This window comes from Aspergillus viridinutans, assembly GCF_018404265.1.
Source record: "Aspergillus viridinutans IFM 47045 DNA, scaffold_9, whole genome shotgun sequence".
In the NCBI taxonomy this organism is placed as follows: domain Eukaryota; kingdom Fungi; phylum Ascomycota; class Eurotiomycetes; order Eurotiales; family Aspergillaceae; genus Aspergillus; species Aspergillus viridinutans.
In genome coordinates this window covers 121761-148343 of record NW_025091225.1, presented here as the reverse complement: position 1 = coordinate 148343, position 26583 = coordinate 121761, and the positions used below count along the sequence as shown (strand labels likewise).

At 50.1% G+C, this 26583-nt stretch overlaps 10 protein-coding genes across 10 annotated transcripts; 4 read left to right on the top strand and 6 right to left on the bottom strand.

Moving 5' to 3' along the window:
* Window positions 1-36: 36 nt before the first annotated feature.
* Window positions 37-2748, bottom strand: Aspvir_009676 (HET domain-containing protein; the record flags this gene model as incomplete). The annotated part of the gene is made up of 1 exon (XM_043272814.1): window positions 37-2748. One exon carries the CDS (start codon window positions 2746-2748, stop codon window positions 37-39), a length of 2712 nt encoding a protein of 903 aa, XP_043128749.1.
* A 548-nt stretch (window positions 2749-3296) lies between these two features.
* Aspvir_009675 (ATP-binding protein) lies at window positions 3297-5607 on the top strand (the record flags this gene model as incomplete). The annotated part of the gene is made up of 4 exons (XM_043272813.1): window positions 3297-4259; window positions 4330-4615; window positions 4688-5195; window positions 5262-5607. The coding sequence occupies 4 exons, from the start codon at window positions 3297-3299 to the stop codon at window positions 5605-5607; spliced, it is 2103 nt and encodes a 700-aa protein (XP_043128748.1).
* Window positions 5608-6957: 1350 nt separating this feature from the next.
* Aspvir_009674 (uncharacterized protein) lies at window positions 6958-9304 on the top strand (the record flags this gene model as incomplete). Its single annotated transcript, XM_043272812.1, has 6 exons — window positions 6958-7584; window positions 7646-8539; window positions 8591-8661; window positions 8711-8840; window positions 8891-9054; window positions 9106-9304. The coding sequence occupies 6 exons, from the start codon at window positions 6958-6960 to the stop codon at window positions 9302-9304; spliced, it is 2085 nt and encodes a 694-aa protein (XP_043128747.1).
* A 116-nt stretch (window positions 9305-9420) lies between these two features.
* Window positions 9421-10650, bottom strand: Aspvir_009673 (uncharacterized protein; the record flags this gene model as incomplete). Its single annotated transcript, XM_043272811.1, has 2 exons — window positions 9421-10439; window positions 10494-10650. 2 exons carry the CDS (start codon window positions 10648-10650, stop codon window positions 9421-9423), a joined length of 1176 nt encoding a protein of 391 aa, XP_043128746.1.
* Window positions 10651-11670: 1020 nt separating this feature from the next.
* Window positions 11671-13329, top strand: Aspvir_009672 (uncharacterized protein; the record flags this gene model as incomplete). Its single annotated transcript, XM_043272810.1, has 1 exon — window positions 11671-13329. One exon carries the CDS (start codon window positions 11671-11673, stop codon window positions 13327-13329), a length of 1659 nt encoding a protein of 552 aa, XP_043128745.1.
* A 2802-nt stretch (window positions 13330-16131) lies between these two features.
* Window positions 16132-17475, top strand: Aspvir_009671 (uncharacterized protein; the record flags this gene model as incomplete). The annotated part of the gene is made up of 1 exon (XM_043272809.1): window positions 16132-17475. One exon carries the CDS (start codon window positions 16132-16134, stop codon window positions 17473-17475), a length of 1344 nt encoding a protein of 447 aa, XP_043128744.1.
* Window positions 17476-19175: 1700 nt separating this feature from the next.
* Aspvir_009670 (uncharacterized protein) lies at window positions 19176-19966 on the bottom strand (the record flags this gene model as incomplete). Its single annotated transcript, XM_043272808.1, has 2 exons — window positions 19176-19765; window positions 19963-19966. 2 exons carry the CDS (start codon window positions 19964-19966, stop codon window positions 19176-19178), a joined length of 594 nt encoding a protein of 197 aa, XP_043128743.1.
* A 137-nt stretch (window positions 19967-20103) lies between these two features.
* Aspvir_009669 (uncharacterized protein) lies at window positions 20104-21226 on the bottom strand (the record flags this gene model as incomplete). The annotated part of the gene is made up of 2 exons (XM_043272807.1): window positions 20104-20921; window positions 20971-21226. 2 exons carry the CDS (start codon window positions 21224-21226, stop codon window positions 20104-20106), a joined length of 1074 nt encoding a protein of 357 aa, XP_043128742.1.
* A 1571-nt stretch (window positions 21227-22797) lies between these two features.
* Aspvir_009668 (uncharacterized protein) lies at window positions 22798-23721 on the bottom strand (the record flags this gene model as incomplete). The annotated part of the gene is made up of 1 exon (XM_043272806.1): window positions 22798-23721. The coding sequence occupies one exon, from the start codon at window positions 23719-23721 to the stop codon at window positions 22798-22800; it is 924 nt and encodes a 307-aa protein (XP_043128741.1).
* An 815-nt stretch (window positions 23722-24536) lies between these two features.
* Window positions 24537-26558, bottom strand: gliT (thioredoxin reductase gliT; the record flags this gene model as incomplete). The annotated part of the gene is made up of 4 exons (XM_043272805.1): window positions 24537-24821; window positions 24873-25191; window positions 25507-25760; window positions 25809-26558. 4 exons carry the CDS (start codon window positions 26556-26558, stop codon window positions 24537-24539), a joined length of 1608 nt encoding a protein of 535 aa, XP_043128740.1.
* Between the last annotated feature and the right edge of the window lie 25 nt (window positions 26559-26583).

Below are 26583 nucleotides of genomic sequence, written 5' to 3'. Positions count from 1 at the left end.
AGGGCCAGTGTCAGGGCCAAACAGTGGTATATCGGATTAGATAATGGCAAACGCTTCGAAATCCTCTCGCTTTGTGCCTCGCCCTTGATCACGCTCAGCTTGTAAATATTCTCCGTCCATAATGCCATGTACATAGCTATTGGAGGTAAAGGTTAGAATGTAGAGCTGGGAAGTGAAGACTAAGGAGGCAAACCTTTGGCCAATGAGGAGATGGCCCTCATCATACTCCCGGAGTACAAGTGGAACTGCGGCACCCAGGAGAAGAGCCACTTTATCACCAGGACGCATATTTGGGTGACCGACTCCAATGTAACCTTTGACGGTTCTGAACAGACTGAGGTTGACACAGTGGAGGTTGATGTTGGTGAAGCTCCCCATCTCAGTAGCCTCATGGCGGAGGAAGTAAATCAGCCCAAGCTCGTCTTCGGATGTCTCGGGAGGAAAGCCACATGTAATCCCTGCGGGACCAAAGATATTGTTAGCCTCCTCATCCCCCACTTGAACTGGAATTCGAGTAACGCGGTAGACGCGCTCGTGTGTGTGGGTAGAGCGGTATCGGTCTAGGAAGAGTGTGCGCCAAAAAGCCTCACTGCGAGATTGCTGGGTGAAAGAGTACTGTCCTTCAACATTGAGTCGGGCAATAGTCTTCCACTGTTCAATGATAGCTACCTGAGCATCGTGGGCGTTTTGGTTTGAATTTCCGGGATCTGCAGGATTATGGGTCTTAAGCGCCGCCATGGCTAGGTCCCAGGGCTTGCCGACCTCCTCAACCGTGTCGACAGTCACGCCATGCGCGTGAAGTATCTCTCCATGTCCTGAGAACTCGAATGGGAAGGGCGACGGATTTTGCAAGCTGGCATTGAAGACCTGTAGGCTCTCTTCGGGGAGAGTGCCTGAATCAACAGACTCGAGGCCTGGTTCATGCTCACTAATGCGGGTTTTTGTATACCAATTTAGAGTCTTGAACTGGGAGAATTTGCTGATCCAGATTGAATTCAAGTACCAGAGTTGGGGTAGCTTCCAATTCGGAACCCACGAGGGACAATCGAGATCCCAGTCTGGGGAGTGAGATCTGGACTTTGGGACCAAGTAAGAAGGCAGAGATGGCCTTGCCGTCACGACGTCTAATCTGCGGTCTGTCTCAAGGAAGCTCTTGGCTACATTGATGAAGAGCTGCTTCACATTGATAGAATAATCGGGTTTGAACTGGACCCGTTCGGGGCTGTTTTCCGGGAGTAGGCCGATCAGAGCAAATACTTTATCGCGAGGATCCGTGGCATCAAAATTCGAGGTAAGAGAGAGTAGATCGGCCATGGAAAGTCCCCGAAGCTGCTTCGTAGCTAGCAATGAACTTTGCAAGAAGAAGAAAGCAAACGTACTGTTGGCCAAGAAAAGCAACTGGGCCTGGGCTCGAGCCCTTCGTGCTTCTGTGGTGAGCCCACCAGTGTGGTGTATTCTCGATCTTTTCCCCTGACGAACGAGCGTGTAGAGAATGCCTTGGAATATTGGCCAATCCATAGATCTGGGTCCGCAATGTAACGTGATTTTCTTGGCCAATATGGCCTCTTGCAATACCCAGACTCTCCTCCACCATGGCCGTCTGAGAAGTGTAACAAAGGCCTCGATATCTTCGGTGTGTTCATTCTTCCACTGCTGTGGAATAAGAGTAGGGTCCTGCGCAGCTCTTGTATATCTATCGGCGACGCTCTCAGTAAGGTAGGTACCGACGAGCTGAGAGGGTATCTTGTGAGGGACCCCATCGCATAGAGGGCAGTAGTCCTCGGGCTGGAATGGGAAGTCGAGGAAGTGTTCGGAGCGTAACAGGCTGTCCAGCTGCTTGGAATTCTTGAGAGTTAATTCCGATTTGTCGAACAGCCTTGCGCTTGTATTGGATTCCCGCCCAATCCAGACGACAACCCCGGCGGCATTGCGATAGGTCGTGTCCATCCGCTTGACCTGATCGGTCCGCTCTTCTACATTGGATTGATCGATGCAGATACCGTCAATCCACAGGGTACGAGGGTCCTCTCGTCGTCGCAGTTCTCTCAATGCTGCCTCGAGGTTTTCCCGGATGGGAATCATTTTCCCATTCAGCAAGATGTTCCGCGTCGACCCGGGGGCGCCCCAAACATACGAGAGTGCCTCATATTCCGGCGCAGAGGTACGGTCTACCTCAAAGAGTGTGCATTTGATCAGTGCGTTGTAGTCATCGCTCGCTTGTAGCGTGATGAGTCGTATGTTCTTAGGATCTGCGAGAGAGGAATAAATGTCGAGCTTGATGAACCAGGGTATTTGTTCATTTCGCTCCTTGTAGTAATGAAGGTCTCCCAGGATGATTAAAGTACGCCACTGCTTTGGCAACTTCCTGACAAAGTGATCAATGAACTTTCGCCTTTGGACCTGCGCAGGCTCTGTGCAGTCTTTCGACTGCCTGTTCAGGAACATTTGGTGCACCACCTTGGAGAAAATAATCGCTTCATATGACACTCTTTCCTGGCGACGCATGTCACCTTGCTGAATCACTACCAGACATTGCGGTGCGTGGTGTGGTCGAGGCTCAACGCGACAGCGAGAGCCCGAGGGCGCGACGAACATGCCCTTAGGATCGCGAACTGCCGACCAGTTGCTGGCGAAATCATCCGTGAAAACTAACGGAAAGACACGATTCCGCCACATCTGCTCGACGTCCTCATCTCTGGGTTCAGGGCCCAGTTCGCTCAAAAAGGGCAGCGAGTAATCGTTCGACATTCTCGGGGGCACACAGGGTGTGAATTCCCGAGATGGAATGAGGTAGAAAATCTACTCAGGTCTATCCCGGTGACAGTGAGGGTTTTGTGTGTCTGGCTGAGAGCTGTAGTGAAATCGACCTGTGTCGTAAGCTGCGTCTACTACATTGGTCGCATCTGACTTGATATGGTCTGTTAAGCCTTGCATCGCCCCCTTGACAAGCTTGCTATGACCCAGGCAAGGTGACTAAGAAAGCCAATCAATAACTAGAGATCTTGGCTTGCCTCAATTTTTGCGGCCTAGTCAACGTTTGGGCGCTGGAGGACACGGCCTGGCTGTGCATGCAGCCGGGCTGCTAGGCCAATCGCCCGGGCACAGCCCACAGGGATGTGATATGACCAGGTCCAATCGCCATACCCGGGTGAATTCGAGGTGAATTCCAGGAAATTTTCATCGTCGATCATTAAAACAGAAGACTTATAAGGCCAGACGGACTGTCTCTGTCTCTCTGGTCGCTTGCTTCTCACACATCAAGGTTGATATTCGTTCCATAACTCGTCGATTCAACCATGTCATCCCAGGCTAGCAGCGACAGCTTCATAGACGATCTCGGAATTCCTTCTGATACAGGTTCAGCGTCACTCTCTAACGTCCTGAATACCCTACGACCTGTGGAGAAACGCGACTCGGGATCTACGGTTCCTAGGACCACGGAGCAACAGTCGTCCGAAGGCTCTGAATGCGCCATACAGGTATTGTACGAGGGCCCTCCCAAATGCCAGTGCTGCAAGAATTGGGTCGAGGAGTATCCCGATGATCTGCGCCGGCAAGTCGAAGATCAAGCTGCGATCAAACAGAAAGCCTTCATCAAACGCATGCGAAAAAATCACGATGATGGTAAGCCGCTGGTTCTCGACTCCATCGTGGTGCAGAGCTCGTCTCTGAAGAAGACGCTGGGCGAAGTGTTTGATGGATACAAGGGTATCACACCATCTTTGAAGAAGGTGGTTTTCAAGTCGCCGTTCCATCCTTTCTACCATCGCTGGGGACTCTTTACAGAAATCGTAGAGCGCCAAAAACGCGAAGACACGGCGAGTGCTGCTTATTCTGTACTACTTTACAACGAGCTACAAAAGGAGCTGGGCGATGTGATGTCTGAAATTCATGATCATATTCACCACGGTGTCATCACGTATCAGTTGCTCTGGGCACTCTTCGAACCCGGCGAGCTCATTGTCGCATCCAAAGGTGGACACGAACGATTTTATGTTGTCCAAGGCTGCAAATACAACGCCAAGGATGGCTATCTTGCCGTCACTGCCAACTTTGTCGATTGGGATGGACGGCGCTTCGGATACGCGAAAGAAACCCTTGCGATCTGTGAGTATCCCGGGACCCAAGCTATCACCAGTTTGAGTGCATACCCTGCAGACCTTCACCCTTCCCAAGATGAGGCGCGAGTAAAAGCCATCAATCGGGGACAAAAATTCAGGGATCTTCGTGGTTTCCAATACAAGGCATACTCAGGATTGGTATGGTTTGAATACTGTGGAAGGGAGTTAGAGTGCAATGTATGAGCGTCATGTTCCCGCATCTCAGTAGACTGCTAACAGGGGCTCTGTGAAGATTGACGGACGTATCGTTGTGGACGCTTCATCCTATTTCCATGCCAATCCCGACGAACAGGAAACTCTCGGTGACCTCGACTCCGAATCAATTGCGCCGCAAATGAATGTCATGGAAGAGACGCATGTGGATGATGATGATGATGACTATGGAGGCTGGAGATGCGGTACAGGTCGAAGGCGCGAAAGCCGACGTCGAGAGAGGCTTAAGCAGAGGAAGATTGAAAACGGAGAAATATCGGAGGAGCGAGAGCCCGACCCTGGTAAGTGATGAGAATATAAATCACTTGGCCCTTTCTCGCTCGGCGCCGCGCAGGCTAAGTCTTTACCTTCAGTATATGATCTCACGGACGAGCAACTGTTGCTTTGCAGCACACGCGTACGGGGTTACTCGTTGAAGCTCAAGCGCTGGGTTTTGTTCGACTTGAAAAACATCAGTGATATCGCGTGGAACGATGGCGCCTTTCCAAAGCTCATGCTCCCCAACGGCTACCAAAATTTGATCTTATCATTTGTGGAGGCCCAAAGCGACAAAAAGCTTGCATTTGACGATATCATCGAGGGAAAGGGAATGGGAGTCATTATGTTGCTTGTTGGTCAGCCTGGCACAGGCAAAACCTTGACCGCTGAAGCCGTCGCCGACAAGGTCCGAAAGCCTCTTTACATGCTTAGTGCAGGAGAACTGGGTCAGGATGCTCAAAGTGTCGAGGATCGTCTGCGCACCGTTCTGGAACTTACCGAAAAGTGGGATGCCGTTCTGCTATTCGATGAGTGCGACGTTTTCCTGCAAGAGCGATCAATTGACAACATGGCGCACAATGAGATCGTTGCCGTCTTTCTGAGGTTAGTACACCCCCTTGCCTACCTATCCTATCTCCCTCTACAGGCATTCTGACTGGGTCAACTTAGATTGCTCGAGTATTACCGTGGCATCATGCTCATGACAACCAACCGCGCGAATGCAATCGACCGCGCTTTCCAAAGCAGGATTCACCTCACCCTACATTACCCAGAGCTTAACTCAGTTGCAAAAGAGCATATCTGGAAGCAATTTACCTCTCAACTAGAGCAGGATAGCACATTGACGGACGATGTATACAGTCGGCTTGCTCAGCTACCCATGAACGGACGGCAAATCAAAAATACTGTGAAGATAGCAGCGCTTTTAGCTCACAAGGAAAAGGCCGAGCTCAGCATTGAGCATGTTCGCACCGTACTGCACGCAACATCTGAGGCACATGGGGAGATTATCTAGCCTTTGGTTCGGGGGTGCGCTGCCCGTGATATGGTCAGTCAGGGGGACCGGGTTGAATGGAATAGGAGTGAAGTTTCCAAAGCCCCAACTATATTTGCCGAGTGAAAGAGTCTTTTGCGTACTCAACTTCGCCTTTTTACGCTGAAGGCGTAGTATATTTTGGTAATGGCCCAGTCTCGAACCTTCTTAGTAGGCGCACTGGGTAAGTTGAGTGAAACCAAGATTCTACCCCCAGCTTGGGAGCTCTTTTATCAAGAGCTTCACAAGACCTTGATTCGCCGTTATGATACCGCTGGAGACATTATACAATGTGAATGCTGGCTTTTTAGCGCGGAATTGATCACCAGCAAAGACATACCCAGCCAGTAAGGGCATGTATTTAAGCCAGTAGCTAGGGCCTAAGCGACCCAGAGAGATATCCACCTCGTTCGCATCTAGCAACGTCTGCAGTCCAAGGGATTGATTTTAAAAGGGGTCTATGCTCAAAGAATCTTCCAGGAAGAGAACATGGACACTTCAGGGAAATCAAGTATGAATATGAAAGTGGAGGAAACTTGTGGCGATGAGGGGGTAGACAAGAGAGGCAATGAAGATCGACAGTCGGACTAGCCAGACTTCGAGCGCATTAAGACAAGGCTGAGCAAGGCGGAATATCCTCTGTATTTAATCGTCCAGGTTCCGGTCCGTGTCAGTTGGGCATTGACGAGAAGAGCAGCTGTCATCCAATGAAAAACGAGGCTTAGAGCAGATACATTGCTGTCTTAGGCTTTCGAAAAGATATGGAACATGTCCAGGCTGTCACTTGATTCTTAAAGCTGAAGTGTGCCCTCAGTCGTGTTCAGGAGTTACTGGACGAATTATGTGCCCAAGAAGGTGGGGGCTTTAGGTTGCCCATGTGCGAATTGAGGGCAGCCTCTCGCGCTGGCTTGGGTTGATGGCTTCCTTCTGCCTCTTACGGTGCCCCGCATCTGAGGGCAGTGATGTGATCAAGATGCAGCAAGGCCGCGTCTCTTGGCGAGAAAAGGATGATATTGCGCAAATCCCCAGGCAAACAGCTGGACAAGGAAACCCATGTGAGCAGTCATTTCAAATAGCCAAGGGTACCCTGATCGGCGTCTAGCTCTAGCGTTCGGCCGGCTCGATACATTCTTGTTTCTGCAAAATGATGAGCTGTACAGACTACAGACTATGAGGCTCTGCTGCTCTCCGTCTCCCCAAGTCGAAACTCATTTGATGTGCCTGGACCTTGGCATAAGAGCACGAGTGTGCCATTCGCTCTCCATCTTCTGAGGTCCAATCAACCTATCCGTCGAACGATCGCTCCATCGCGCCGTTACTTGGCAAACGACCATGATGGTCGTATTTCGGCCGGTTTTCGTGCAAGCCCGAACCTTCGTCAGGGCCAGCTCAACAAAATACCAACCCGCCGCTTACAGGTTTAAGTCTCAGCCCTTGCCAAATGTCCCAGTAACATCGAAAGCCTACAGCATCGCCTTGGTAGGCCTCGGATACCGGGGGTACAGAACCCATTTCCTCAGTCTCCTGGGTAGCCCATCCTTTTCAATTATCGCCGTTTGTGATACCAACCTTGCGGCACTGGAGACTTTTTCCGTCAAACACCCAGGCGTTCCCACCTATCAGTCCCTATCCCAGCTCCTGCAGAGCCACACGCCGGACTTTGCTGTTGTATCTGTGCCTCATGGCGCCCACGTGGAATGCATCACCGCTCTAGCAGCGAAGGCCGTTTCTATCCTAAAAGAAAAGCCTGTTGCGGAGTCAATGGTCGAGTATAACTGGATGAGAAACCTGCCTGTGAGAATTGGAGTTACCTTTCAGAAGCGCTTCGAGCCACACTTTCTGCATTTCAAAAGCCTGCTCGCACTTGTTGGCGATGCTGCCGCAGTCGAGGCTAACCTCGCATTGAACATCACAAACCTGGAGGAAACATGGCGTGCCGACTCTGGGGTCGGAGTCACAGTAGGTGAAGGCCCGCCCATGCAGCGAACAGTATGGAAGATTGACTTTAAAGCACAAATAGGAAGACCTGGGATGCCACATGCTCGACCTTCTCGTGTGGCTATTTGGTCCTCCTACCTCTGTGATGGCGCATCAGGTCTCCTCCGTGCGACCTTTGCAAAGATACGGTGGTGACGATATCTCCGACATCATGATGGAATGGGGTCCTAAGAATTGTATAGGCCATATACGCTTATCACGCGTCGCTCATAGAAATGCTCAATCTATTACCGTGACTGGAACCAATGGTACCCTAAGTCTTGATGGACACGATATCACTCACCATGACACTCGAGGTCGAGAGACGTTGAATATCAAGCATCAGCCGAACGAGAACCAAGTCATTCAGTCGATGGCTCAAGAATTCGGCGACTGGGTTTCTGGCCGTCAGCCCGACTTTGCAACCTCTTTGGCAAACGTGCTGCACACGGTTTCGGTTGTCGACGCCATAAAATCGTCCTTTGCAAGTAGACAGGTCCAACGCCCTTTCTTACCATTGTCGACCGGGGTTTCGGGTGCTGCAAAGAACCGGTCCTTGTCAAAAGCATTCACTAGTCGAGTAGCCGTCGCCTCTTTTTGCACCCCCTCTTTTCCCAATAACAGGCACAAACTCTTTCGCCTCAATACAGGAGCTTCAATTCCCGCCGTTGGTCTGGGCACTCGCAGAGCAGAGCGACCCGGGCAGGTTTACGAGGCTGTTCGTATAGCATTGGGAGTCGGATATCGTCATATTGATACGGCACAGTCTTCCGGCAATGAGCATGAGATTGGACAAGCCATTAAGGACTCTGGTGTTCCCCGAAACCAGGTTTGGATCACCACCAAACTGGACAATAGGTGGCATACCCGCGTTGAGGAAGCTCTGGAGCTGTCTCTCGGTGCGTTAGGCACGGATTATGTTGACCTCTATCTCATGGTATGAGGGTTTGACTAGAAACCTGTGAGGAGTAACGGCTGACTTCATAAGCATTGGCCTGTATCGACAAGCCCCAATGATTCTGCTACCCAGCTTAACAATTGGAACTTCATCAACACATGGTACGGCATTGTATGAGCAATAATGGGATCATATCTCTGATTTGTACAGGGAGGAAATGCAAAAGGTGCGAACGCACAAAGTGCACAACATTGGGGTTTCGAACTTTGGCATCACTCATCTCCAGCGACTGTTGAGCCATCAGTCATGCAAAGTGGTGCCTGCAGTCAATCAAATTGAGGTACCTGCTACGTTTTTTCGACTTGACTCGGTCCTTCTAACATGCTATAGCTTCACCCCTACTGTCCCTCTCGGAGGATTCTCATTTATTGCAACAACCGTGGCATCCACTGCACAGCGTATTCTTGTCTGGGGTCCGCGGATTCTCCGCTATTCGAAGACCCGGTGGTGCTTGACCTCTCCCAACGTAAGGGGAAATCACCGCAGCAAATCTTGTACGCAATATCTCTATGGTTATATAGCAATCCTTGTACTAACGTCTAAAGAATTATGTGGGGCATCCAGCGCAGCACCAGTGTAGTACCCAAAACCGTAAATCCAGTGCGGATCAAGGAGAATATAGAATTGGATGGCTGGGGCTTGAGTGGCCATGACATGGACTTGTTGAATGGGTGCACTATTCGGTTCAAATCTTGTAACGACAACTGGTTGCCTGGAAGGGTTTTCTTCGGCGATAATGACTGAGAGAGAATGGCAACCTATATGACGGGACCTATATAGTTTGAGACCTGTTCTAAGTTAGGTAGCAGCAGCATCTGCATCCAATCCCCTCAACGTCGATCATCTGCCTTCGTCCAAGATCAGGCACCGAGGAGGGTTATGGGATCCTGTGCTCTTTCCTTCGCATACTTTTCCTTCCAGGCCTCTTCTACGGCTTCCCATTCTCGCCCTTCACTGGGCCTCAGTTGGTCGGGAAACAAGTCACGCAGCATATTTCGCCCAATACGATGGTACCTTCTCTCGACCTCAAGCAAGGTGGACATTACTTTCGGCTCCCCGATAACGCATTCGAACTCTAGAGGGATCCCGTAATTCTCCGGCCTACGGTACCATCTAGGCATATAGCTCTTGTGGATCATCCCGACAGATCCAATGGCTAGTAGAAACCACGAGTTCGTCTTGAGCGCAGACGCGGTTATGAGCAGCAAGACCCAAGAGACCGCCAGCAAAAACATTGCAACCGTTGTGCCGAGGCCCTGGATGACTTCCATATCATTACCCCCACCTACGGCCAGATCCTCCAGATTCAGCCCGTGGCCATTCCCCAGAATGATGATGGCATGCTGATTTCCATACCCGCCTGTCAAGATATAGCCGTCCTCGGAATCACGGCGGCAGGGCCATTTTTCGCGTGCCCATGCGGGAAGGGACCCGGTGATTAAGGACAGGATGATTCCGACCGCGGTGATCATGAGGATTCCCCAGTCACCGAAAAGACCACATGGGATGGCAGCAATGAACAGCTGCAGGGTGAGAACAACGGCCCCACTCCAGTAAAGGCCGTCTCGCACAGGGATCCCCGGCGGTTGGGTTTCGCTAGGCTTGTATACACTCACAACAAGCCCCGCGAATTTCGGGACACGAGCATCTGGGTTTCGCTGTCTCATCGCCCTCCACTTATAGTCTATAAGAGTGTGGAGTTTGTCAAGAGTTTGTCGGTCCTTCCAGAATTCGAAATCCCGCATGATGCGGCCCAGAACCCAGCTGGTGTTGTCTCGCGTCACTCCGGTCCTGGCGTTGATGACCCGGCACGGCGTATCCGCATCCTGCAGCATGAGGCGGTCCTGCCCAAGTGCTGAAATCGCATAGGTAACCCAACCTGTTTCATGAGTACCGATAACGACCACCTATTGATTCCCAGGGGGGGCCATACCAAAGGAAAAAGCAACAGGAGTGAATCCACCGCCAGCCAACTGCGCCAGGGCCCTCGCAACAACGTCACCACCCAAGATAAGCAAAATACTGAATACATCCGACGGTGTAGTCCACTGGGTTTTCAACTGGTCCGCAATAAGAGACGGGTCGAACATTGTGTTCCTGCTGACCAGCGTTTCCAGAATCGGCGCCATGAGCCGGAAACCGGGAAATACATAGAAAACAATGGATGACTGCCCTCTCGGATGCCCGTGGGCCCGTGGCATATTTATTTTCTGTTCACCAAGGCGCTTCCTTCCGTTCTGCGAGTGAGATGTCAGCCAGCCAGCCACCACTCGCGGTTCTTGCAGAGACCACTGGCAGGTTCAAGTTGAGAGCGCTAAGCGCATGCAGTCAGCACCAGTCACACCCCTCCTGACATGTCGGACGGAATTATTAGGAGGAACTCCTGTTAGTTCACAGACGAGGGGATCACTTCCTAAGGATCGGCATCCCCGATCTTAGGGCACTCTTAATCTAGCCAGATATCAGTTACTGTAAACTGGTAGGCAAGCCATTAATCCTGTACACCCTCCTTCCGAGGGGATTTGGCCTCAGTAGTTGTCCTAATGAGCCAGCACGGATCACCTTTCAAAGCATCATACTCTTCGTTAATGGAGATGCTGGCTTGCCCTGTCTTTAATTCGGGGAAAAAAAAGGGAAGAAAATATACAGAATGATTCCTAACTAATCTGCCAACATCTCACATTTTGTGAGACACCAAAGTAGCCTTGCATGACAACCAGTTGCGTCAGATCTTGTGACCATCATATGGTATCTCCAATCCCATGCAGAGAGACTTTGCTCTGTATGGTGCTGAATCTGGTCAATGTGTCTGAGGACAAGGTGATAACGACAGGGGAAGTTCACCAATAGGTAGTATACACGAGCAAACTGCCGGAGTACTCGTGCGCCACGCATGGGTAATGTCGTTTCAAACAAGAGCCAATCAGGACGCCACGGAGAGGCGAACCTTGGGCGGGGTGTTTGGACAGTCAGACATATAAGTACAGGTCAGGGCTAGGAAGAAGTTTCAAAATCATCTGGCATACAGTACCACAGCACTTTTTCTAACTAGACTGCCAGTCTACATCCCAGATCGATAACTCCGTTACACCACCTGCGCGACTCCCAGAATGGAAGACGGCGCACTCCTGTATGCCGCCCGCGACGGCAATGAAGGCGAGGTCCGGGAGTTGCTGGACAGCGGAGCTGACGTCCATCAACGAGACGAGGAAGGACAGACCCCCTTACTCCTAGCAGCCACTCGGGGCCATCGAGAATTGGTCCGAATCCTGCTAGAGGAAGATGCCGATATCGAGGCGGCAGACAACGCCGGAAATACAGCCCTACTGTGGGCAACCAGAGGCCGACACACAAACGTCGTGCGCCTGTTGCTCCGGAAAGAAGCGGACATTGATACTCCTGATGACACTGGGGATACTGCTCTTCACGTCGCGACGAGAATGGGCGATGTCGCACTGGTCAAGATGCTGATAAAGTGGGGTGCTGATAGGGATGCGCTGAATGATGAGGGGAATACACCATTCATGTTAGCCAAGGATGCGGGCTATCACAAGTTGTTGAAGGAACTAGAAGATGATTCATCAAAGGAAGAGGACCTGTCCGAAGATGATCGGAGGGCCGACGCAGCGAAGAGGAAGGCTAAAGAAGAGAGAAAAGCTGAAGAAGAAAGGAAGGCTGAAGAAGAGAGAAAGGCTGAAGAAGAGAGAAAGGCTGAAGAAGAAAGAAAGGCTGAAGAAGAGAGAAAGGCTGAAGAAGAAAGAAAGGCTGAAGAAGAGAGAAAGGCTGAAGAAGAAAGGAAGGCTGAAGATGAGAGAAAGGTTGAAGAAGAAAGAAAGGCTGCGGCAGAGGAAATTACGAGTCGCTGTCGTACTCTCGAGCTAGATGAGGGTAATCCTGGCACGGTTTGGGATATAGCATTCTCGCCAAATGGTAAAGAACTGGCATCCGCATCTGAGGACGGTACCGTCAGGCTCTGGACACTCAAGAGGGGCATTGAGCGTACCATCGGAAAGCATCAGGGCTATGCATTTGCTGTTGCATTTTCGCCCGATGGCAGAGTGTTGGCATCTGGAGGGGGTGGTAACTGGCATTACCGAGAACAGGTCGTCAGAACCTGGGATCCTGTCTCCGGGGCTGCGCTCCGGACGCTCGACACCTACCAGAGGACAACTGGCGATCATGTCTGGTCCCTGGCATTCTCGTCGGACGGTCGAGTGTTAGCCACTGGGGGTAGAGGTGCACTCAGGCTCTGGGAGCCTGCCACAGGAACCATCCGCCTCACGCTCGATAACATGTTCAGCAGCCACCTCGCTCTATCACCGGATGGTGGGCTATTGGCAGCCACGTCAGCGATACATAATTTTTACTCGATCAAGCTCTTCAATCCTAGCACAGGAATCGAACAGCGCACGCTCGCGGGTCATCTGAAGGATGTCCACTGTGTGGCGTTCTCGCCGAACGGTCATCTGTTGGCGTCTGGGTCTGATGATACAACCGTCATACTTTGGAACCCTGCTACGGGAGTGCAGTGCCGCACGCTCGAGGGACATTCGGAGGCAGTTCGCTCGGTGACATTCTCGCCAGATGGCAAACTATTGGCATCAGGGTCTCATGACCAAACGGTTAAACTCTGGGACCCTGCAACAGGAGAATTGCAGCGCACCCTCAAAAATAATTCAGCCGGGGTTCATTGTGTGGCATTCTCGCTGGACGGCAAACTTTTGGCAACTGGGAATATGAATGGCATTATCGAGATTTGGGAGGTCTAGCACGAATGCAACTTCCCTGTGAAACCTAGACCTTCGCGGTGGTGCTTTTTTGACCTGAATCCAAAGTAAGGAGGAAGGTAATTTACCAAATAATTGGCTGAGCTAAACCCCGTTACATGCAAAGTTGTATGAGCCACATACAATTGGAACTATATAAAGATAATTTAGTGCAGTAAAACTAAGGTTTGGTAATTGTCTCTAAATCAGTCTGGGCGGCCTCTGCAATACTTCGATCTCCAACTACGATCTGTGGTTCGGAGCATTCTCTGTTTTTGAAATGAGATACACTTGTAAGGTTTCGATATGACTAGGAATCTATATGCAAGTTCGAAATCAAATGAAGGTCTGATTCTTTTCAACGAGGGACTATTTAGGCCAAATCGCAAGGGCGGCTCCCATCTGGACAGCGAAATCCGATTAGTCAGTCGACCTGGATCCTTCAGCTGCGAGCCTGCAAGTTCCCTCGCCGTTGAATGGAGGAATATCTGGGGGACACTTACACCCAAATGTGCCAGACAGACGAATCAGGGCTGCTGCCGGTGCCACTAAAAGTCCATCAACCGCTATGGATCGCGAGGATCGGGCACCAGGTCATGAGTGGCCAAATGGTGTCTGCGGATCTGATAAGTATGTAGGACCTACTCAGCAGAATAGTACAATCATCTGTTTGAAAGCTGGGTGTCTTCTATGGTGCCTAGGTTAAGGGCCGGAGTATGCTACATTGAGTCTGCTACCTGACTATGGGGAAGTGCACGGACAGAGATTGTAGATATTACAATATAACTATGTGCTTCTTATATGGCCTGACTTTGAGGATGATACCGGCCATATCTATAAGGGTCACTTTGAACTTGTGTATCACCTAGCAGGTCTAGAAGATTTAGGTTGGAGTAATATAGCTTTATACTATGCTTTAAGATGTGGAGGGACACATGGGTCAGATTAGGCTACTATACTTATAATTAGCTATAATACTGCTAGTCTTAGGATCACCCTTAACACTCTGATAATCTGATTAATATCAGAGATGCAGGCTTGCCATAGCCTTTATGGCTTATTAAGGATGGCGACCACACAGTGGAATTACTCTAAAAGACCCTGTAAAATACTGGCCTGAAGTTCGGGACCTGCTGTAGATAGTAAGTAGAAATAAGACTGTTGATTACCTTCTTCTTCTAGGTTCCTATACATGTGATCCTGGCTTATTTCTGGCTGTTGAGGATGTCTTAGAGGGTTAACTAGATATTAATCTATCTATTCTAGACTGCCATAATCCAGCTATTCCCCATGAGAATCAGGATGAAGATAAGCTGCTGTAACGACCATTGGTGCCACCCTGTGCAACTGCTCTGCCATTCCTTTCCGTCTATAATGATACATCTGAGTCGTAGGCTGCCAAACCATCTAAACACTTCATCGCTTCAGGATATATAGGTCGGGGAGGCTCTGGTACGTAGTTCTCTGGTATATAGTGAACAACCTCCATGAATTCAACATGCAGCGATTCGTACCCGATCATCCTGAGATCTTTCAGCTTGTCGAAGAAATTCACCATAACGTCCCAGGGTGGCCTTCCGCGTGGATTAGACCTCACCTTTTCTTTATAGATTCATTCTCCTTCCTCATTAGTGAACTCAATGAAATAAGCTAACCGCCTTGCAGCTTGCCTCTGGTACTCACAAGTCCCCTCTATCCATGCAGGAATCTGGGACTTGAGCGCCGCCGAGGGATATTCAGCTGGGTCTTCACCATCAATGTGCCAGCATGGTAGCCCTGTAAACATTTCAATGGAGTAGATAGCTTCCTGATCTAAGTCTGCAGGGAAATAGATTGTCAGGACCTCATAAAGCCTCTGTGGAGGGAAAAGCGGGTTTGCGCGTATGATCATCCCACCATCACGGATCGGCCAGGCCACTTCTTGGCTCCATGAGCGATGTGCAAGGGCTTCATTCAATCTGAGGAAAAGCTCTGAGGTAAGAAACTCCTCCCTGTCTCCGCTGCTTCTCCACTCTAGTAGTTGGTTAATTATTGGATATCTAGGAGACGGCATAGCATCTTCTTACATCGAAAGGTTAATGCTGCTTACCGATAATCAACCACTCAATCTCGCTTAGTTCACGTGGACGGCCTCGAGCGATAACGATGCATTCTTTGAGTTTGTGTATCTCTTGGAGGGTCGCAAAAAGTCCGTCGCTATTTGGGATGACACCATTGGGTGGATCTTTGAGTGATATCCATTCTACCAATCTGCGGCTCTGAGGTGGCCTTTCCGCTGGAGATGGATCTTTGGCGTTTGTTTTAATGGTAGTGTTACTGATAGCATGCAAGTCATTCTGTTGCTTTGAAGCGTGTTTCGTTGTAGTCTTCTCAGCATTCATTCCATGGAGTGGGTTGGTTGCACTTTGGCACGCCGAGTGGAAGCACCAGAGGAATTCGGTCGACGCTGGGAGGAATTCTGGCCGGAAAGAACGGAATGAAGCGAGCGAAAACAGTATATTCAGTATCAGAGCAGAGAGACGTAGATTGATCGAGAAGTAAACACAGGACTTTGCGTCTCATTGCAGATTAATGCCTAGATTGTCAGGCCGGTTGCACTAGACTAAGTCGAGTAATAGTCCTGGTGATCAGGTGGGGATGCCTGAGGAGTCAGCGCCCACCGCCCTGGGAGATATCGTTTCCTTTCTGGGAGACCACTCTTGGTCCATACACTCATCTGCATCCGCTCCTCTCCTTCTAGTGGTCTCTCGCTTCCAGATCCCGCTGTTTTTCTCGCCCTCCTCTGAGCTCAGCTTGCCGATCACAATGTCTTCGAACCACTACAATGATATTCGTCGCGATGGGTTCGTCTCAGAGTTTGGCCGCTTCATGGCAGACCCTGGTCGTATGGATCGAATCGAAGGTTCTCGACTTCGGAGCATGTTTTTGCCAAAGCTCTCCCGCGAAGGGCAGAAGGCATTAAGAGATAACCCCCACTTCGTCCGTGCTCAGTTGAAACACTATGGGGTGCAGTTCGAAGAACGTGAATTCACTGGCCAGGGAACTGCATTAATGAAGGCAGCCCTCCAAGCTGGGAAGTGCGATCAGGTCCCTGACCGCATTATGACGCTGCAAAAGCAGATGCATGCAGAATGGATCAGCCAACGTACCCCTGAGCAACTCTCTTCCGAGCCTGACTGGGTCATGCAAAAGTATTTCTTATCTGATGATCAACCTGATCGTACGAAAACGACCACTGTGGTTGGCATACCCCTTGATCGATACAGCCAATATCGTTCCGGGCAGATGATTGAAGCTGCCAGCAAGATCACTGGTCTACACCATATGAGAGCCTTTGGACCGAAGACTCAGGTCATTTTCATGGGTTGGGATAGAGCGTCCGTGGAAAAGGCAGCCAATCAGTACCCTGCCGAGGAGGCAAGGCGATTACAGAACGAGGAAGACGAGCGGGAGAATGAGCGAGAAAAAATGCATAGGGACTATCTCAACAGCCGTAGCCAGCAGACAGAGGATGTCACCCCCGTCGGCACCTACATTGTCGACTGTGAGACTATTGAGAGGGGGTGGCCAGACATGGCAGGTGATCTCAGCCTTGACATCCATCGGACCGATACACCTGGAGTTTTCCAAGCCGACTTTGATTTCGGGGTTCTTCAAGGGGTTATGATTATCTGTTCCGAGAAGTCTGCCCTGGATGAATACTGTGCTCAAGCCAGTCGCGACGATGAATCCGACTGGAACGATTCTATGGATGAAGAGGGATCTGAAGAGGAAACTGATGACGAGGATAGTGTTCCAGCCAAGGAGAACGTCAAGCTAGGCGCTAAGAGAAATCCACCGGCTTCTAAACCTATGACGAGGCCAAAGAAGTATAAGGCAGAGCAAGGTCAGCCTCGCAAATATCTACTCAAGCTCAAATGCCGCGAGATGGGCGAAGGCATGATCCACTTCGAGGAAAGCAACGGCACTATCAACTTCAAGGATAAAAACTTCGCTAGCTTTGAAGGAGTCGCGGATTTCCCCGATGTGGGCGAGGGGGTATCTTTTTTTGCACGCAAGATTTCTGATTTGCCTTGTCCATCTGGAAACGATTGGAGCGACTATTCGGAGCGACAATATGAGATAGAACGGGTCAACAGATGGCACTAAATCTCATCGCTCAGTGTGCAATGGGAAACCCGAAGGAGCCTTGGCTATTTTGCTAGAACCAGAGCCTTCGAAAATAAATAAAAGCGAATTCGCTTCTCGCTTGGTTAAAGCTTCCGAGAGATGTCCACGGGTTACTCCCGCAAGTACCCAAGTATCTGAAAACGAGTATCACTCTAGGTCCGCTGCCTATGGAAATCCCTGCTCTTGGGCCCTGGCATACCGTGACCTCAACTTTAAGGCAGCGGTGTTCACCCCTTCTCAAGGACTCTCGCACATCCCTCTAAACCTTTCTAGGAAGGGAGTCCTAAGGCCTCAAAAGCTTTTCTAAATGTGTAATGTATGTCCCTCTTCCCCTCCTCACCTTGCCCCGCCCAGTACACCAGAGACCTGCCCCTGTTATATGTAGCTTTGCCCTATCATTGACAGTTGGTGTGACTCAACTATGTAGACAGCAGTTCGAGCCACTGTAAAGCGTGACTTGGTGATTTGGCTCACATCACCGGTTACATCCACACCATAATTCTCATTTTTCAGCAAGTCCTCGTATGTACTTTTGCTTCTATCGATGGAATAGCCAGACCGACCTTGGCGTCGGATCGAGCAGCATCTCCGGCGAAAGGAAAGCGGATGGGACTGACTGAAAGCTAATGCGCAGTGGGCGGAGGCGAAAGGGAAGGGCAACAATGAGTGCAAGATAGAGGAGATGGAGGGAGGGAGGAAGGAAGGATAAAAAGAGATCGAAAGGGCAAGGTCAGCGCCTTTTTTGTCGCAGCATCGAGGCGGAGGTTACGCGACGGTGTATTGGGTGCCAACCCAGAAACAGCAAAACTACTGCATGTAGTAATTCACAGGTCCCAAAGACTCCCAATATTACAATTTCTACATTCAAGGATAAGATAATTTCTCTAATTCTACTCGCCAAGCCGCTCAGTCACTCAGTAGCAGGTAATCTCAGCTTGTAAGAAGCATATGGCGAAAGAAGAAAGAAAATATGCTCAAGTCACATATCTATCACGCAAAGCTAGAGTCTCTTACAAGTAAGAAACTAGGATGCAGAAAGTAACCTACAACCAAACCCCCACATCCCAATTACCAAGGGTGTAGTCCATAACTTGAACGGTTGAACCTGCTCCAGAGTCCAGCCTCACAGACCAGGGAACCCAGCGCGCAAGTTGGCATACTTGCTGGTGGGATAGTTGAGGTTGTTCTTTCTCTTCTCCAGCCCGTCAGCACCGCCAAAGGCTTCGATAGTCGTCGTGATCAGACTTAAATCCTCTTGAAACAAATCCAATAAGGTAATTTTGGTCCCCGACTCCATTCCTGGTTACAGAAGGCTAAGGAGAGGTTATCTAATATGCTCTTAGACATTCGTATGTCACCGCTCTTTAGTAGCATCTAGTGGAGCATGAGGCATAAGGCAGTAGGCAGTAAAGTGATGGAGATGTGAATGGACAAGTCATGGAATTGTACGGAGTAGGTCTCATCCTATTATGAGTTCTAAACGTTAAATTCAATAGCACATAACTCACCATTTAAGTGCTCTATGGTATCTTTAGAAGAGAGCAGAATCAGGGTTGGCATGACATTCAGGCTTCCTGCCCGACTCTCATCCTCTAAACTTAAGCCATAAGTGTCTGGGTGCCTTTTCAGGCTACTGTTAAAGAATAAAAACTATTCATCCTCGTTGTTGACAGTTACAATTAAACAGCAAACATTGCTTCCAACTCCTCGTCACCCCTGATCCCCAGACCCAAAAGCTCGTTATCCACCTTCTTATACTCGGACGGATATTTCCCGCCGAAGACCGCGGCCTTGAGCAACCCCAGAACCAGAGGCATTTCCATCCCCTTCTCGGAAATTTGATTAAGAAGGTCAGCAAGTTCGGCTTCAGCATTGACGCTCGATTCGGTCCAGGCCTCCGCAGGCGGAGTGTACTTTTTCGCCAACGTCAAAACCTTCCTCTGCGTCAAAACCATGTCGTGTACACGAAGCACGCGATTCCTCGTGGCGTCGGCATTCTTCAACGCACCAACTACGGCCTTCCCAATACTAGCGACGCTAGTCGTGCTGAATGGATGCTCGCCGCCGTCATACAGCACAGCCGTCCGGTTCACTGAGTCAACCACAGTGGGCCTGGAGACCACATAGTCTAGGAACACGCCCACGGCAAAAATGGTGTACTCCAACTCTCCCGAATGGGCCTTTTCCTTGAGATAGTTCTGGATTTCCACGGAGCGAGCATGCACAGGGAGATCCTGGGCCTCTGGGGCGGTGGACAGGGCTCCAAAGCCTGCTGGGATTTCTCATTACCATTTTGCAGGCGTTGATGAAGTTGACTGATAAGATGACTGTAGTTAGTAACTGGTCCTCGCAAATGGGCAGATTATATGGGGAGGATTTTGGGGTTGTGAAGGAACTGGTTATGATGCGTCTTTGTTAGGGTATATATAATCCACATGGGTTGGATTAGACATGGTGTGGATCAACCCATATCCAACCCACTACCAGTCTAGTGGTGATATTTCAGGAAAAGCATTCATTTTCACGGCCAGAATTCGAAGAGACAAGCAGATCACTAATTTATTCAATAGCAAGAGAGGCACTGGACCATTGACCCATTTCCACAAATCAGGCATTCGAATCATCAGGCTTGAGCGCTAGAATCAACCGAGTCCGAGCGGCAAACTCCTCACTCGTCAGCTTCCCACAATCCATTAGAGATTTGAGCTCTTCAATTTGGTCGACTTCCATGTCGTATCGGGTTAAGTCAAGCTCCTTGCCTTGTGCAATTACTTTAGCCTCCTCTAGGTTTTCAAACTTTTTCACGGAATCCAGCCACCACCGCAAGCCGTAATGTCTTTGCAACTGACCGCATGGGAACGACTGACAGTCAAAAAAGCCCGCAGATAGTATCATATGGAGCCACATGGCTCCCATGGTTTTGGACCATTCAACGAGGGTTGAGAGCTCCTTCTTTTCGTGCCCTGGGATCTTTACCTCTTCTTCTTTAAGCACCGATGTGAAGATTTCGAGATACCTCATATACCTGCTGGCAACTTGAGGAGGTTCTCCGTTGTAAAAATCCCATGCTTCATTGATTGGCCTATCGCCTAGAAGCCACCATGGCCCCGAAGCAAATAACTGTGCTGGACCTGCGTATACCCACTCGAGGTCCACCACCCCGACAACGGCTAGGTCATCGCGACTCCTCACAATCAAGTTTCCAAGGCCAAAATCATCGCAGATAAGCTTGAAAGGGCCGTAGTTATAATTTGGCTCAACGAGGTCCGGTAATAAGGACTTTAAGACCTCCAGAGATGCGTGTGCTTCACAGGCGCTATGCCACCCAAGGGCTGAATTTGGCTGGTCTTTGAGCTGCTGGTGATCTTGACATAGAAGATAATGAAAATAATCGGTGACTGAGGTGAATCCTTTATGCCGATCGCCTGTAACTGATTAGTCCATTGGACATCTGTATAGGCTTCATAAACATACCGAATACATCGACCCCCCCTTCATGGAGAATACCATGAGCTTTCCATGTCAAAGGACGTATCGGCGCAGGAAATCCGGTTTGCAGCGTTGGAATGCTGCCAATATTGTCGAAGTTGATTTGGAAGAGCTCCAACATGAACCTGGCCATTTGTCTATAGACACGCTCTATGTCGTCGTCACGAAGATTCTCTTTCAGCAGGCCGGATTGATCATCGGCGAACACGTTGTTAAGACTTATGCCACTGATAAAGTCCATGAGTAGAAAAGGGCCTAGCCCTAGCGGATTGTCTTTTGAGGATCCCCAGGCCTTGACGACTGGAACAGGTATAGACGTCCTCTCTCGAATCAAATGAAGAGCCTCTGCCTCCATCATAATCTTCTCATCGGCGTGTCCCGGGCTCACGCTTGAGACTCGCGGCAGGCGCAACACCCACGACGTTCCATCATCGAATATAAATCTTTGACATAAATTGTATGATCCATTCAAGAAGCCTCCTTCTATACGGCATGGGAGTTTGCAAGGGTGTAAAGTTGATACCCAAGAGCAAAGGTGACCGTTGAGCCGAGCTTCATTCACTTTGTCAACCCATTTGGACTCTAATGCCTGGTGAAGGTAGAGAAGACCTGCGTGAGGATACATGGTACAACCAGTTCAGCAAAGATCGGATGGGTATACGTGAGAGTTATCGGTTAGAGCACACAATAGCCCGTCTGCAAGGAAAGATCTACCGTTGAAGGCAATGAGGCTGTATGATAATGAGGGATCGATATCGGTAAGCAATCATCTGCATTCCAGTCCTCTCCCGCATCTAACTCATATTTCTGTCAGCACAATTCGAGCGGCTGAGAGTTTGGGTATCTTTGTTATGGCTGGCACGTCGATTTCAGACCGATGAGCGAAGTTCGCTTGCCCCGTGCGAGCTTCGCCTGTTCAGGTCGAAGCCTCCTGCGCGCCAAGCCCATCCACGTAGGGATCTATTATTGGTAAGCTACTATTGGAACGACAAGGGGACCCTGCGCGGCATGCGTATCGAGTAAGTATTGGCTATCGGCACTAATCCATGCAAGAATACTATCCACGCCATAAGGATCTAGCGCGTGAGATGTGCTTTCACGCATGGGCTCCAGCGCGACTGTCCAACATGGATGGCTCAGCTCCCTCTCCTCTTCAACAAACCGCAGCTCATCAAATAACCTACATTGACACCCAGGACGCGTTACCGACAGAGTAAGTGCAACCTTCATGTATATGGAAGCGAGATCGTCAGTATCCCATCTGGCTTTGTTAACCTAGACCTTCTCTGACGGCCACAGGGTCATGTGCTGGGACAGGAAAAAAACACCAGCTAGTTTCCCTCACTGCACAGGGAAAGCAAAAGGCGATTGTATCAAATTTGATCCCGTCGAAGACCACATCCAATGGTGTATTCCAGCAGTACAGCGGGGAGCCGTTTGTGAGGTTTTGATCCCTACAACCCAGACGAGCTCTACCAGACGTCGCACGAACTGTCCGAAGCATCGTGAGCAAAGCAACCCGGCCAGCGGCAGCAAAGACCCAGAAGGGGACTCCGGTGGCAATAGGGGTGGGGGAATCATTACTGGGGGAGGTTTGAAGGTTGGGGCCTGATAAACTTGACAGTGTATGCTCGAACAAGTACATCAAGAGCCTCCGTCCGGTTATTTGGGGGGATCATAGAAGCCTAGGGGAAGCAAGAATTGGAAGTTTGCGGATATTAAAATTCCTAGGAAAGACACAAATTAGACAGTTGCAGCTGATCGCTATGCCTCCTAAGAGCCAGGACATATATACTTTGTTCTGGTCACTCGCTAGCAACGTTTTGACCAGCGATGAACAATCGCGAAAATCCCGAACACAGCGCCAAGGGCAAAAAGTGGACTTTGAAAGGCTTTACTGATTCGGGAGATCTGGATGTGTGGAGGGTCTTGTTCTCTCGATATGGCATCGGTCTCGCCGTTGACATTGACCATGCTCAGTTCTTGCAACAAACAGTCCGTATTTTTAAACCCTCCTTCAGTCCAGCACTTTTCAATGACAGAACCAAGCCAAATCCCGTCAGTGCTTGGTAGAGAGGTGCGTTTAGGCCAGGTGGCTCGGCCATCATCACGATCATCTTCGAAGAGGTTAAACGAACACTTTTCGCCTGTTATGACCTCGTACATCACCGCACCAAGCTGACCAATATCCGTTTGCACGGAAAAGCCGTCGTCATCGGCAAGGTCCATTGGTGTCCCTAATGGAAACATAGATGCCTCACTAAAGTCGCAGATTTTGATAGACAGATCCCAATCGAGAAGAAGATTGCGAGTAGCAATGTCAGCAACGACAACGCGTTTATCGTGGATCTGCTGAAGCGACCGGGCAATCTGACGGAACCATGAAATCTGCTGTAGGCGTGTTGAGGTGTGCTTGCCTAAGTAAGCACGCAAGTCCCCATTCTTCATATAGGCGAGGTGGGTTGCGTCTGGATATAATCCCATACAAGGAACAACACCATCAATTTGATCCGGTTCGAAAGAACGAAAACGCTGAAAGACTTCTTGCTCGTGTCGGAGTATCCTCTGATTCGATTGTACGTCGGCGTTGCTACTCCAGGGATGTCGTAAAGGGAGTTTGATAGCAGCCGGGCTTGGGTTTTCAGAATAAACCACGACACCTGATCTTCCATATCCTAGAACCTGACTGTCAGGAATAGGCTGGCCCTGAAGGTCTATGAACAGCGACGAGGCCATTCTTGGGTGTGGAGAGAATGAGGATATGTTTGATTACTGACATGAGCATGTCCTGCGGAAGTTAACACGTGACTTTAAACGTGGGACACACGTGACATGAATCGATTCCTTCTACGATTGTTGACACCAGCCCTCTGGTGTCAAGGGAAATGACGACTGATCTTGAAAAAGATGAGCGAATCCGACACAGAGGCCTCGACAGGTGAACTGTCTGCCTGGAGATGTTCCAAGTGAACTATCTAAAAACCAAATTAACTTATTGATGACCTTGAACGCGCTGTGGGGACAAAAACCTAGGTTAAGCTATAAAGAAACTAGATAACTAAATAAATATGTATAAATATGTCTGTGGAAGATATAAATATAATAATAGATATAGAGGCTATCTTGAATATAATTATAAAGAAAATTAGAACCTAAGATACTAACCTTTAGAAGCTATATCTATTACTTTAGACTAAAGATAGGGAGTAGAAAAGGGTATTAGAGGAATAGGAAAAGTTAGAGTTGCATAACCAAACTGCTAAAATCGAATCTGACCCTCACTGAACTCACAGTGGTGAGGGTTCAGTGCCTAGCCTAGGGAATCGCACTAGTTTCAGTTGCCCTAGGGTGAAAAACGCTCAAATCCAATGTTATTTTGGTGGATACTCTAGTTCGGAACATCTGGTTGAGCCTACCCGCGTATCATCTCTCTCTCACTTCTAGATAGCTACGAATCCATGCAGTTACATCTTTCAGTTCAGATTAACTCAGATGATTGAGATGCCCGATAGCCCATCGTGAATCAAGCCCATCAATTTTCACCTATCTAATCACCAGACAGGCACTTCAGCAGCCTCAGCCCAGACGTCCAATTGCCCATTCTTCTTCCATTCCCGAATCTGTTCCACGGTCGATGTGCAAGCCTTGCGCGCCAGCTCGGGATATTCCGCCTGAATGCGCATCGCCTCGGGACTGCCAGGCTCAATCCCGGCCAGCTTCAACTCATAAATCACGGCAAAGCTGATATCCGTCGAGTCGGGGCTGATGGTTGCCGTGTCGTGGTAGGATAGCAGGAAGGTGGTCTTTGCGCCAGTATCCTTGGTTCTTGCTTCCACCTGGGCAGGTCAGCCATTGCACATGGATAAAGTCTCGGAAGTGCTAGCCACCAGTAAACGGTCTGCAATCCACACGTCTTGATACATAATCTCCCCGTCGCTTTTGTGGACCGCCCCGTTTGCCATGGTCAGTTTCCGCTCCAGGCCGTGGCCGTTGCGCGAGAGCACCTCGCACCTGGATACGTAGGGCGCATATTCCTGGGGTGTATCTGCCACCCGGGCGATGCCGGTCCAGAGATCCTTCGCCGTGAGCTTGGGCTCACACGACGGCGGGTTGGCTGGGGTGGTGAAGGAGATGTTGTATTCGAAGAGGGGGGGGTGGAGTTCGCCATGGTAATAGTTGCTGTCATTGAGGACTTGTCCGCATTCTCTGGGTATTATATTATCTCATCCGGGGCCTCTATCCTAGTAATGCCGCAGTTTCGGTCGCCGATTTGGTACCGCCGGGGTGATATGAAGCTATCCACGGCGAGCAATTTCAACATAAGTCTCAGATCACCACCGTGGACCTGAGCGACTCTTTCTTTGCGTCTTTCATTCTCGTCTAATTTGTTACGAATCTCTTACAGGCGGATAGCTCACGAGCCTTCAACTATTGGCAGGAACAAGGCAAGTCACTTGGTTTGATTGACCCTCACGAAGCTAGAAATTAGAAACTATGTACAACGTTATAACCTGCTCCTACAGTTCCCGATCGAGACGAAACTCGGGCAATGGCTGAGCCTGCAGCTGAGCCACCAGACCTCCAGCAGCCAAAGATCCCATCGCCACCGCAGGGGTGACGGCCTTCAACGGCGTGGCGCAATCCCCCACTGCAAATACCCCGGGCACACTGGTCTCATGGAAAGGAGGCGTGGTCTGGATATCCCCTCCTTCTGTCATTTTCAAGGCGAGCTGCTTGGCAAACGGTCCGTTCACCTCTGTTTGGGGGTTGTACACCTGCAGCGGTTAACGTGATATCTCTTCCTCAGGTTTACGGTTACCTACCAAAAAGCCTTCTGTTTTCGACTCGCCGCTCTCGCCGAAATGAACAATGACGGTCTTGGCGACATCGCCCTTTTCGAATCGTGTGATGGGTCGTGCATCAAATTCCAGCCACGAGGCGCCGGCAGGAGACGCCCCTGCAGCCTCCTGGATCTCCTTCGCCAGCTGCTCATTGCCGTTGGTGTAGACAGTGACCGACTCGGAGAGCCGCTTGGCCATGCGAGCCAAATGCAGAGCGCGCGGAGGGTTCGCGATAGGGCCCAGAGCAAGCACCCCGGCAGTCTCCTGGCCGCGCTCCTCGTAGCCATCACAGAAGAGACAGTGGTAGATGCCGTTCGCCCAGCACTCCGAGTATCCCTCAATGTCCAGCGGGATGTCTCGGACGCCGGTCGCCAGCACGACCTTGCGACCATACCAGCGGTGCCCTTCAGTGTCTCGCGCCTCAAACAGCTGGTGTGTCTCAATCTGCCTGATTGCCTCGATGGTGCTGTTCTGGAATTGGATGGTGGAGTAGCGGTTGGTCAAGTCGGCGCGACCTGCGGCTCGCAGCTCGGCGGGGTTTCGGTGGTCCCATCCGAGGACATTGTGCATGATTTGGGTCTTTGCATTGCGGTACACGCCAGAGTCGAAGACTACTGCTGTGTGTAGCTGACGAGCCAGGCCGGTGGCCGTCGAGAGGCCAGCCGGACCTGCGCCGATGATGAGCACGTCGACGAGGAGGGCTCCGTTGGACAGTAGCTTGCCGATCGACATGTCTGTGGTATTATGAGATAGTCAG